Genomic DNA, 12,621 nt, shown 5'->3' with positions numbered 1-12,621 from the left:
GCTAAATCTGCATTAATCAATATTTTTGAGGTTAAAGTCCACTGAGAGGGCATTTACCGTGTTGTTGTTTTGGGTGTATTCCCTGAGTCTTTGCCACTTTTATCAACCCTATTTCCAGCTCTAAAGCAGCTGTTTCCATCAGAAGAAGTTGGAGCATTTAATTTAATTCATAGCAGCAATTTGTGGTAGATTTTGTAAAAAATAACCCCACCAAAGACGCACATAAGAGTTGATCCAGTTGCTAGAGCACAACAGCTAAATGCAGGGTGGATATTGGACTTGCATCAACCATAACAACATCAGGATTGTGTGTTGGTCACCTTTTGTTCACGCCGTGTTTTTTTTCTGCCGTTCATTGGCCAACGATTGATTAATGCAGCTTTAACTTATGATCAAACATTTTCAGATTGTACAGGTGTAATATCTTTGTTGTCGCATGCTGTGGGTTGTCAGTGGAGCCGTACGTTGCTCTCTGACTGCTGCAGAATGAAGTTTTGCCCCTCCTCTCTGATCTGGGGTCAGGATTTTGTGGTGTAACAGTGACGATAAAGGGAAGCTGATGCCTGTAAGCAACGCACGCCACAAGGAGGCGTCTTCACCTTGGACTTTTTGTCGAGGGTGTTAGAAGCCCTGACCCCCCCTCCTCCCTGCCACAAGTCCTCCCTTGGTTTGATTGGCTGTGCATCTCTGTCCCGTTTGCAGCATGGGTGTCAGGGTGATGGACACTTCTTGGGTGTCGCGCAGGGGCTCGCCTTCCACGCGTAAAACTTCCTCCATGCCACCAGGCGTTCTCCCCCCTGTCCCACCCACTGACGCTCTCATCCCCGAGCAGGTGGGGGAATTCTCTGCCTCCCCCTCCCCCACCCCTCCTCCCACTAGCAGCGACCGAGCCAGGTAAGGCCGTTGTGCCCCGCCCTCCTGTATGACCCCCCCACCCCTCCTTCCGCCCATTGCTCCCTCCTGCGCCCTGCAACTGAGACCAGAACAGCGCCATCTGTTGTCTCAACCCCCACCCACACCTTTTCTTGTCTGTGATTCGCTGCTGTCTCACTCCACCTCCCCCCTCGCCTTGTCACCTCAATGTGAACCCAGGTGCTTCCTGTTTGATGCCGCATGTGATTTTAAACAGCATTTCATTTGTGATTGTTGTGTAAGGTTTTGATATTTGGTGTTGTGCAGAGTGATTATTGTATGGTACATCATGTGACACACGAGTGCTACGCTTTGTTGAGTTGAGAGAAAGTCCAACGTGGATCAGTAGATATTGCTACGTGCTGCATGTGCATGACTTCCATATTTGTCATGTCATGTTTGACTGGCATTATTGTGTTCATCATTTTGTTGTCAATTTTGACTGAAAAGCCAAAATCTTTTCACAATCACAGCACAGCTTTTTTCATTTTCTGCCATTTGTGCTGTTTCCCCCGGAGCCCTCAATTCTCCTTCCTTGCACAAAAATGAATATGTGCCTAATTTCCTCCTTCACAATGGAAACAAACTAACAGCCTCAAACCAACCAAGCCCACTTTCTATAGTTTGACCTCTAGATTCTGATGAATGTATCCTGTGTAAAAGTGTTTCAGCCTCTGCAGATCAGCTCAGTTTCCCCGTGAACACCTTTCATATTTTTATCATTGCAGCTCGGATGATGCATCCTCCAATTGGTCGGACTCCTGTTATGCCTACCCCTCCCCTGAGGAGGAGAGGCCGCCTCCCCCTTATCCCTCTTCTTCGTCTTCTTCTTCTCCCTCCTCTTGTTCCTTTTCACTCCCTCACCATCATTTCTTCACACGAGCACCTCCGGGTATGCGTCCCGTTGCTCCCAGTTCCGATTCCGTGCCGCCTGGCCCATCCCCTTCGCCCCGTCGGGTTGATTGCAGCCCAACCCCACCCGTTTCCCTTTGCTCCTCCCCTCTGCCGCTTGATATCAACTCCAACCCCAAACCCAAGTCCCTGCATCTGCACAAACAGGCCTCCCTCTCCAGCGCTCAGCATGCGTCCCTATCCGAAACGAATGGCTCCACCCTTTACATCAAACCCCCCCTCGTTCTTACTCGCCACGACCTGTTCCTGGGTTCTTCCAAACCCCCTAATACCCCCCTATCTGCTCCCCCTCCATGGGCAGCCTGTGCCTGTAACCAAGAGAGAGGAGCCAAGCTGACTAGGTAAATACAGAAAACCTGCTTGACGCGAACGCATTCAATATTCCAGCACAATTAACACACAGAGATATTGAGAGTGGCCCCGCAGGGACAATGAAGCATCAGAGAGATACAGGGAGAAAAAAGGAGGGGTGAGATTGAGCGACTCTATTTCTGTCTTCATCTTTTTTTTTTTCATCTTCCCCTCAACGTCGGTTTGTTAAGATGATATCCTTCAATCATGGAAATGAACGCTCCTTCAGAACCGCTCTGTCTGCAGTCGCATTTCATCATCACGTCCATCTTTCATTTTATAAGCCATGTATGCAATCCATAACTTTCCACGTTGCCAGGATATTCCGGAGCCGGTTGCCAGGCAACAAAGGGAATCCAATGCTTTCAGTGAATTCCATTATAAATGTGGGCGTTAATGAGTCATACTAGTGGGCTCAGGCAGCCCTGAGTGGTAGACTGCAGGATCAGACCTTGAGTAAGAAAATGCAATGATTTATGTTAAAGTGAAACAACACGGAAAGCAAGATTACTCATCAGTCAATTCTAAATCCTTTTGTTGGATATAGTTGAAAGATCTCCATCCACATTGCTCCACCTGAACTTCTCCATCATCCATCCATGTCTTGTCTGCTGGCAGTGAGAAGGGGCTGATGTGGAGCTGGGCTCTGTCAGTCAGACACGGGCATAAACTGGTTATGTTTTCACCTCCAATCCCTCTTCCCATTGGCATTCTGGCTGCACTGCGCAATAAAAGTAAAAGAAAAATCCTTTAAGCCATCAGGGTTTATTTAGGATTTTTTAACAGCTTCTGCTGCTCTGCTATATAGATAGACTCTATGACAGTGTGTGTGTGTTACAGTGTTACAGTGGTCACTCAGGCAATGTGACATTGAACTATGGGTGCTCTCGTGTTTGTTTAATATGCCAAGAGATTAACAGAAACAGGGTTGACATGTTAAAGAGGTTCTGATGGATGAGGCAACTTGTTATTCATGTTCATTTCTTTCCTTCTCCAGCACGTTAAAGAACAAGGAGCTGTCGCCTGTGATTGGACAGAAGGGACTCCAGGCAATGGCGGCCTCTAGTGGACAGTCACCGCACTCTGAACACAGCCCACACACTCTGAGGAGAGGTAGTAAAGGTGTCATTGTTTGTAGATGTGTACATGTTTGTACATATTACACTTAAACAGATCATACCTCAAGAGAGGATTTTAATCAGGCAAATGAAAAACAAGCCAAAAGAATTACAGTGTTTGAGTAAATGTGCTTAGTTACATTCTATCTATCACCTTAGCATTACTCTGTGTTAGAGGGTGGACATGACGACCATTTTCATTTCCACAGCAAAGAAACTGGCCCCCATACCTCCTAAAGTACCTTACTGCCAGACGGGCGCCATGTCCGACCAGTCGACAGGTCAGCCGTCTCCAGTCAGCCTGTCTCCCACTCCTCCCAGCACCCCGTCCCCGTACGGGTTCAGCTACCCACAGGGCTACGCCACCATCAGCTCCCCGGGACAGGCTCAGGCCGCGACCACCCCGTCTCTCTCCTCCCCGCCCTCGCTGGCCGGGACGCTCACCAAGGCCAGGCCGACGCCCAAACCACCGCGGCAGAGGCCCAACCTGCCTCCGCCCCAGCCCCCCTCCACTCCCGGCTCCAGTCCCCAGCCTCTAGAACATTCTTCTGGTCTCCTGGATGGTTTGTCTCCCGGGGAAAGCATGTCTACAGGTACGAGGCACACGACTGTACATGGATATAAAGGGATAATCTGTAGTTTATCCATTCCACTGGAATCTAGCAGAAGTAGGGCTTACAGCAGCAGTCAACACTAACTAGTAACATGAAAATATCATTTGAGGGCTATGAGCTATGAATGTGAACTAAACTCATGATTCACGTTGACTCTTCCTGGGCTTCTTCGTTTATTGACGTTTTATTGATCACAACATCGCTGGTTCTAATGATGTTTTCTTCAATTTTCTCCCTGCTGTCATTGTCTCACTTGCAGCGGTATGAGGAGAGAGGTTCAGTGTGATTCTGTTTGTGGGAGGGACGTTTAGGGTAAGCAGGAGTTTCCTGTGCTAAAGCCTCGCCTCGCCTCCTCCCCCTCCCCACCGATCCCTCTCCCACCATCCCGGCCAAACGTCCAGCCAGCTCGGGCGCTCACAGTCGGGTGGAGCTGACAGCAGACGCCGGTTTTGAATCAGGTTTACGAGTTTCCTTAGCTGAGTACAGTGGAGGCGAGGAGATGTAGACGCTGATTCAAAGTCGTCGCTCTGTGGCAGCCTCACTCTTTATGTTCCTATACATGACTTCTCATTATGTTTACTGTACACCCACATGTAGCTGCTGTGTTCAGTCCACCTCTAACTCATTTTGTTGACATCTGCATGGTGGCTGAGACTTGATGCGATGCATGGCTTCAGTGGACGCGTCCAAACTAGCTCTGGTCCAGGTTAGACGCCATTTTGCTCAACTGAAAAGACCCTTCAACCTTCTCTTCCCTCAGAGCTCCTACCCATAATGCCCTGCTCCAGCTGTCCCCTGGCCCCCCTGACCCCACCCCTACCCTGCCACCACACCCCCGATCCACTCCACAGTCGTGTCGTGCCTGGCTGCTCACCGCACTCCCTGAGTCAGCAACACTTCCTGTTTGTGTCCAGCTCATCACACGTTTTACACTTGTGGATTCCATCATCAGCAAAGAAGAAAACCCGTTCTCTGTTTGAGTCGATTTCTTCCTCTTTGCTTTTCTCCTTCTTATCATTCCTCCGTCTCTTCCCCATCAGATTCCCTCTGCAACTTGGACATCCCCATCATCAACATGGAACTGGACGATATCTTTGACGTGCCCCACATCTCCACCTTCAGGAACTCACTGGCTTTGCGGGAGTTGGCAGCAAATAGCAAAGCGGAGTCGGAGGAAGAGTCCGAGAGCACAGTGCTATGACGACAAAGACGGGACGCCGGGCCACCGCCGCCGCACCCGAACACCTCAGACTGGCGCGCTCAACTTTCCCCTGTCGCCCTTCTGGTGCTGAAGGATCCGGAGCTCATCCCTCCCACAACTCACCTGTACCTGACCCAGAGGGACTGACCCGTCCTTCTAGGAAATAATAAAAGATTAATACAACTAGATTAAATATTCACGATCATATCCTGGATCCTGGGACTTTGGATCAGACACGCCATTACCTTCCACGTCGGCTGGATCTGGTTTGATCTGTGGCGCATTGATTTTTTTTTTTAAAGGAATCACATTTTTATTATTTAATGTTTTATTTGATTTTGATTTTTTTTTTGCCTTCACTTGCAATATTGCCTTTAACTCCACACACGAGACTGGAATCGGGTTCGCTGGGAGGAACGAGGGCCACAGCACAGAACATCTGCCCCGCCAATGCGTCGGATCTCTTCCCTCCTCCTCCTCCTCCTCCTCCTCCTCCTCCCGCCATCTCCACGTCAAGTTCCTCCCTCGTTCCTCAGGAGTGTCGTGGCAACAATCCCAAATTTCTGTCCCGCCTGAGCGTTCACTGTGAGTGTGCCAGTACGCTACGTGATTTGGAATGTGCGTGCCTGTGTGTGTGTGTGTATGTGTGTGTGTGTGTGTGTTTGTGTGTGTGTGACGTGTTTGGTAGTTGTACTCTATGATGTTGCACTGTTGGTGTTGTTGAGCATGTTTTCCTTCCAGGTTGCAAAGAGGTTAAATGTCACGGTTTTCATTCTACATTCAATCAGGATAACAAGCACTGAATATTTATTGTTTATACTGTACATCAGAGTATATGATAGAGTTAACACGATAGATCAAATCATATTTTCTGTCTATCTAACAGGAGATTTATGAAGTGTTTCCTTGCTGTGGTTTGGGAGATATTAGATATATTAGATGTACGGTGTTTGAAAAGAAACCTAAACATCAGGCAGTGGGACAAAGACACACTGAATAGACACACATAATGACTAATTCCTTGTCGATTGCGTGGGGTTTTCCGTTGACAGTGTGTGTGTGGATGTGCAGGGGCGCGATAAACCTCCATCTCCTCTCAGCCGTTTGGCTTTTAGTGACCATCTTTCGCCTCGTCCCTGACAAAGACCGGGTTACTCCAGGGCCAAACCGGCTGTTTAAAGAATCGCTGAACCTCCTGGGTAAGACCACACACAGCAGCCACGAGGCTCACGTCCTCCTATCCTCCATTATTAATAATCAGTAAGTGAAAACACACTCCCAGAATAAGGTGCCCCAGCTGCAAATAGTGTACACCTTTCTTCTGTCGGTGTGTGTGTGTGTCACACAGTTTCAATCACGTCCCTGTGCTGATGACAACAATCTACATGAACGCTGTCTGATGATATTTTTGTGTGTTAGTGAAGCAGAAGCAAGTGCAAAGAGATTTGCTATGTGTATATGTGTTTATTTTGATGAGAGTATTTATATGGATATATTTCTGAATAATTTTTACAAGGTCTGAAGAGCTGTGATTGTTTCCACTACATCCAATGAGAAGCATAGAAACAAAGGGAGCAGAATTCCCCCCTGCTGTCGCATCAGAAACCTCACAGCTCCACAAAACAGATTCACTCACAAACAAAACGGAGTGAAGAGGTTTGTTTTTTTACGACAGCAGGAGCTTTTGTTATTTGCCTTTGTCGCGACCCGTCTAGATTTGTAAAGAACTTTGATTTGGGTGGGAGTCCTGAAACGATGCGTGCCACTTCACATGGCCTCAAAGTCACTGTGCTGCTCCTGCGTCCTCTCTCTTTAAAGTGCGATACGATCCACAGGTCGAATTGTAAATACGAACGCCTCTGTACATACGTGTGCTGTATATACCGACAGGGGAGAGATATAAAAAATATATATATACACATATTGTATAAAAGTGATAAAGGAGGATGAACATTATAACATTATACTGTATATAATATTACAGTGTTGCTGGTCGTAGCACAATATTGCCAGATTCAAGCAAAATAACGCACAGCTACAAACTTTATATAGCAGCTCTAATGGCAGTGATTTAGCTTCAATCTACATTATAGATTTAGTAAATAAAAAATACTAACGGTTCATCATTTATCTGCTGCATCATCGTCTTTTGCTTTGATAAACTCCTCAGTTTTTCTGACACCAAGGACAGAAATCTCAGTCTATTGGTTGAAAATAAAACAATACTGCCATTTTATTGCAAGCAGCTACACAGCAACTGTCCCAACAAATTGATCATCAAAGTGTCATAACGTGCAAGAATGAAAAAACTAGATAATCAAAAGCAGTTCATGGACATTACTGGACATTTGCTACAGTTGGTACTATTTATATCCAATAACTTCTTCCAAAATGAATACAGCTTGGACTTGCTCTCACCAGTATTAGTATCTGTAATGTTGAAAAGAGGAAAAACAGTTTATAGAAGCTCTTTGTTGACATTTTTTTGGCCGTGCTGAGGTGAATGGTTCGTCCCGTCTTTGTCTGGATTTCTGTGTGACGACGTGCTGCTCTTCATTTTTTTGTACAAAGGGGGTTTTGAGATGACGGCTTCGTACAGAACATACGGTAAACATCAACAACACGCAACTTTATGAACAATAATTCTGTCGAAGCAAAGGCAGGGAAGTCGGCGAGAGATTTCCAGTATTACAGCTTTTACAAGCATGACCTTTCAAGCACTACAATCAGATGGCCTTTTTTTTTAAAGAAGAATATAGGTGGAATGTACCGGTGATAGATGTTCACCTCATAGGTTGTGATAAAGGGGGCAAAGGGAGGGAGGCAGGGAGGGGGGGATGTGTGTTTGTTGTGGACAGGTTTTCCAGTTTGTGGGAGGGGCGGGGGGGAGGGAGATGATGAGGTGTGTTTATGATCACTTTTGGGAGGGGGATGTTATGGATAAAATTAGACATTGTCCTGTGTGAAACTCAGCAGCATGAAATGTGTCTCATCTTTGGTCTTTGTGCTTATATTTATGTTCTTTTTGATATAAGTGAATATACAGAGAAGAAGAAATTCATCAAAGCGCTCCCCCCTCCTATCTGTTCTGCCAAATCATTCACGTCTGTTGTCACCGGTCAGTGATTTCTATCCTCCTCAAATCTGCATGTGATCCATAGCAAACAAGCTCATCTGACTCAAACTGTACTGTGCAACTTGTCTTCACCTGTGATTGAAGAAAAGTTGATGCATGAATGACCTGTTTGCATATTTCCCCGGCTTAAAGGCTTCAAAGTCGGGTGAATTCCTACCAAAAGCACAGATCAACCTTCCCGGGCCATCAAACAAAGGACTTTTAACCCTTACAAGCATTAGTATTGGACGCCGTGGTGCATGCAGCCATTGCAGGTCTTCAAACCACCTTTTGTTTTTGTTTCTGTTCCTCACCTTAAGTTTAAAGTAACGGGGGCCAAAATAAAAAAGGGATCAAACAAAAGCGATGGAGGGATCTTTGTGAGGCGTTTAAAAGGTTCTTGGTGTCAAACTGTGGTGACGACGTTGACTCTTACACACTCGGGAGTAAAGAGGCAACGCCGTCACTTCCACATGCTCACTCTCTCTGCCAGTGACCAAGCGGAACACAGTGTGTGTACTGTAAGATTCAAAAAGAAAATCCTCATTCGAATGTTGGCACTATTAAAAAATGTTTTTTTATATTACTTGGATTTCCTCTTTTACTTTTTTCTCCAATAATGAATGAATGAGATTTTATTGTAGAAATGTAATGATGGGGGATGAATTATTCAAACAGCTGAAGTATATTTAAGTGTGTTGCAGCTCAACTTGAGGGGAAAGAGAAGCAACTTAAAACCTGGTGTTGTCGGTCAAATTTCAAGTTATTTATTTGAAGGATCTCAAATAACAAAGAAGAGAAAAGGCAGATGTGTGCATTTTAAATCCAGACCAAAGAAACAAAGACAGGGAATGGAAATTAAAACCTCACTTATTACTGTTAGTGTCACTAAACACACAATATCTGTATTTGATTTCACTACATCTGTCCCTGTCTTCTAGTAAACAACAAGTGTGTATAAAACATGCAAATGCTGCCGTGACGACTTCAGGGGCGTTGTCCTCAGATTGCTGCTTCAGCATTGGACCGCCAGACTCATTGATTTCTTGTATCTTTGCAGACTGGAGCTACCCACTCCAACACAGTCATAGTTCAGGTGATGAACCATTCCTCACCTTTGACCTCTTGTTATCCCAAAGCAGCTAAACCGTGGTGAGACAGCGGCTTCCAAACACGTGTCCTGGTAAGCAATTGGAACAAACGACATACAGTAAACGCTCTCTGAATCCCAAACATACTTCTGTTGACTGTTCATGCCCCTCTTACCGAAGTCCACGCTGATGTTTACGGGTGAGTCGTAGCTCTGCAGGTACTGTTCTGGACTCAGGAGTTCTTGTCTAGACGAGAGCTGGAGCAGAACCTCCTGAGAGACGATCAACTCTGGAATCTCGTCCAGCAATGACCCAGGAAGAGTCTAAAGAGAGCATCCAGGCCAGAAGAGGCAATGTTACCATCACAACATCTGATAAGAAGGTTTCAGAACTCCTTTGCACTGTGATGAAGATGAAAAACACAAACCTTCCTGGATATTTCAAGTCTCTCGCCCAGTTTCTGCAGTTTTGTCAGGACGGAACAAACCAGACTCTCTGTGGTCTCCTCCTCATCCTCTATCGCCTTCGTCCCCTGGCCTTCATTCAGCACCTTCAATCAGCAACATCAGTCACTTTAACATCACTGGTTTGTTTCATGACTTGTCTTAATGGAACTTAAAGAGCCATAAGTACAAAGACGAAGCAAACCTTGTAGCTCCACTGCTGGAATAACCTGCTTTGGGGATTATGAGCTATGAACACAATCTTGGGAGCTTTCAGCAAGGTACTAAACATGGAAATAAAGAGTAATGTAAAATGTAGTTAAACTAGTCAGAGGCAGGTTTACAACATTAAGAAGTTTATCATTACAAGTTACCTGTCTGGCTGTTGCTGCATGTGTTGAAGATCTTTCAAAACAGAGACCAGAATGTCCCGGGACGACTGGAAGAGAGAAGCGTCAAAACTGAAGCGAAAGGTCTGACATCCTGATCCCTCGTCTCACTGTACGGATGCTGTCTATAGTTTTTCTCGCAGTCAAACTTACTTCGATGATGTGAAGCAGACAGGTTGGGTGAAGTAACAGCAGGCCTGTGATGTGATCCCACCTGTACTGTTTCTGCAGCTGAAAGTTCAGCTTTTCATAATGAGCTGTACGGAAACACACAATAGCAGAAAACGCTGAATACACATGAGACAGTTCTCCTCACACACACACACACACACACACATGCAAACACACACCAGCCATTCCTTATACGTTTTTTTTTAAAGGCCTTCTATTCTATTTATGTGCAAATAAACAGCAAACACTGAGCGCTCCTGTAAGGATTCCCTGCTGGTTCATTCACTCAGAGGCGTGAAAGCTGTAAAACAAACTCATTTTCCCACAGGCAGAACGTTGAGAGGTCTTTCCTCCAGATAATACTTCAGGATGAATCAATGAATATATTGCTGTACATATATAGAAACTTGTAAGATCAAATTGGACAGCATCACACTTCCTTTTTCCATCAACTCTCCCCAAACTAAAGTAAAAGGTACTTTGTTGATTGGAAATGAAGGGATGTTGTCAATGTGTGTTGTTGATGATGTGTGTGATCTGCCGTGGCGTGTCTGTAGGCTGTGTTAAGTGTTAAATGTTGCCCGCTGACCTCCAAGCTCGGTCCTGTTGGAGAGGTCGCGGGAGAGACGGGAAACGACTATCAGCCGCTGTAAGAGGATCCTCTGCAGAGAAGAAGAAGAAGAAGAAGAAGGATTTGTTTAGTTTGTCCACAATTAAAGTACATTCATACATACTCCATTGCACATGCATGTGGTGATGCGCGTGACATTTGTTTTCCCATTTCCATCCTATTCTCATTTGCAGTTTTGCTTGTATATTTGTCCGTCCTGGTACCTGCCATGAATATTTTAATTTCTACAAACCGAATCTTCCTGCAGGTTCTTCCTTTGTGCCATACGCCTGTGAAACAAACTCGTCCCGGGTTCCTCCTCTTTCTTTTCCTCTGTGTTCAGAGAGAGGAAATTCGGCAAGCTGTGTTTCTTCATCTCGTTCTCTCCGTCTTTCTCTCCTTGTCGCATTCAGGCTCAGTGAGCGAGTAATAAGGCTGCCTGATCTCTGTGTTTATAAAGCCTATATCCTAGAAACCCTACCATTGTTCCCCTGGTGCTGTAAAACAGAGCTCGCCTCACCCTGATGCAATTACAGATATCCACAATAAACAACAAGAGCTTAACGCAGCATAACTTGTATTGCATTTTTGTATTTATGGTAATGGTGGCAGTTGGCCTAAAAGTCTTTATAGTGTAGAAACAGAAATTTGACTCCAGATTTTTTTTAAACCACAAACTGTCATGCTTTGAGATCATCACTCTGAGAGGGAGATCACTATGGCAACTCACATCACATGAAAGTCATCTCATTACAGTTGATGAAGCACTCAGACATTTGAGTATCTTAATATTTTAGTGAAAATACTTGCATTTGCAAAGTATTTTGTGGGAAGAAATGAAGGCAGAGAGGAGAAGGAAATAAGGAGAGGAACTACAAAGGAAAGAATGGGTGTAAGGAAATGGGATTACAGGACAAGAATGAAGGAGATACATCCCGCCCCCCCGTAAACCGGAAAGTGCCAGATGCACAAACCTCTCTTACTCTCCCGTGAAACGCATCAAACAAAGTCTTTCCATCAAACAGAGCCATCATGTCTCTTTCTTCGTCCTCTTTGTTTTTCTTTTCCATTGAAAGAGAAGAAGAAGAAGAAGACGCCATAGCTGGAGGGGATGTTTGGTTTCTCCACGCGTTACTGTGGCAACAAGAGCGCTGCTACACGCCACATCCGGACAAGTGTTTTCATTCACGATACGTTCTTCGACCAGCACACAACACCAGCCCAATGCACAATATGAAAATATCACTTGTCAATTTTTTCCTAGTTCGGCTTATTAACGTGATGTTTCACAATTAGTTACTTCAACACAAGCAATATATTACTTACATTAAATTGATTTGACTCCTGATCTCATTAAAAAAATAGTGTATAGTGTAATTCGTGTAATATATAGTGCAACATTGAATATTTGACAACAGAATTTCTCACGTCGTTTAATGTCGCCATAGTGCTTAGTGGCTATTATATCGCCCCCTAGCGGTATAAACTGGTCTTGCAATTGGCTGTGTGCTCTTGCTGTTTCCAGTTTGTGGTGTAATACCACATTTCACCACAAAGTGTCAGCATTGCTATTGCTTTGTTAAAATGGTGTCATTTTGGAAAGTTTGTAGTTAGTTTGGACCTCTTACTACTGTAGCGTGTTTGGGGCTTATGGGTGGTTAGGGACCTCCAATAATCCCTTCAGGCGGTTTCGT

General features: G+C 45.1%; 2 protein-coding genes across 4 annotated transcripts in view; one reads left to right on the top strand and one right to left on the bottom strand.

Moving 5' to 3' along the window:
* LOC143001928 (rho GTPase-activating protein 44-like) overlaps positions 1 to 7,913 on the top strand; it is a 41,315-nt gene extending 33,402 nt beyond the window's left edge. For 2 of the 3 annotated variants that reach the window (XM_076151782.1, XM_076151781.1), the window contains exons 17-19: positions 3,173 to 3,288; positions 3,503 to 3,886; positions 4,948 to 7,913. In XM_076151782.1, the coding sequence (XP_076007897.1) occupies positions 3,173 to 3,288; positions 3,503 to 3,886; positions 4,948 to 5,108 (661 nt within the window). In that variant the 3' untranslated portion in view covers positions 5,109 to 7,913. Of the gene's footprint in view, positions 1 to 3,172; positions 3,289 to 3,502; positions 3,887 to 4,166; positions 4,220 to 4,947 lie in introns of all 3 variants that reach the window. The other variant, XM_076151784.1, reaches the window with a different exon arrangement.
* A 1,452-nt stretch (positions 7,914 to 9,365) lies between these two features.
* On the bottom strand, positions 9,366 to 11,958 carry tex47 (testis expressed 47). The gene is made up of 8 exons (XM_076151755.1): positions 11,902 to 11,958; positions 10,907 to 10,979; positions 10,300 to 10,403; positions 10,132 to 10,196; positions 9,963 to 10,041; positions 9,742 to 9,864; positions 9,490 to 9,637; positions 9,366 to 9,403 (listed from the first exon to the last, which is right to left on the bottom strand). Exons 1-8 carry the CDS (start codon positions 11,956 to 11,958, stop codon positions 9,366 to 9,368), a joined length of 687 nt encoding a protein of 228 aa, XP_076007870.1.
* Positions 11,959 to 12,621: the final 663 nt, after the last annotated feature.

This window comes from Genypterus blacodes, unplaced genomic scaffold (genome assembly GCF_046128005.1).
Source record: "Genypterus blacodes isolate CSIRO-AG114 ecotype Tasmania unplaced genomic scaffold, CSIRO-AGI_Gbla_v1 ptg000055l_1, whole genome shotgun sequence".
In the NCBI taxonomy this organism is placed as follows: Eukaryota; Metazoa; Chordata; class Actinopteri; order Ophidiiformes; family Ophidiidae; genus Genypterus; species Genypterus blacodes.
The sequence above is the reverse complement of the archived record's forward strand: the minus strand, read 5'-3'. Positions and strand labels throughout refer to the sequence as shown.

What these genes read in the sequence shown, in the direction of transcription:
- tex47 (XM_076151755.1), bottom strand. Translation starts at nt 11,958, where the DNA reads ATGGCTCTGTTTGATGGAAAGACTTTGTTTGATGCGTTTCACGGGAGA. An exon ending in TCCAGCAGTGGAGCTACAAG is followed by an intron (nt 9,865 to 9,962) that starts GTTTGCTTCGTC and finishes TGCTGATTGAAG; the next exon opens with GTGCTGAATGAAGGCCAGGG. An exon ending in AAACATCAGCGTGGACTTCG is followed by an intron (nt 9,404 to 9,489) that starts GTAAGAGGGGCA and finishes ATTGCTTACCAG; the next exon opens with GACACGTGTTTGGAAGCCGC.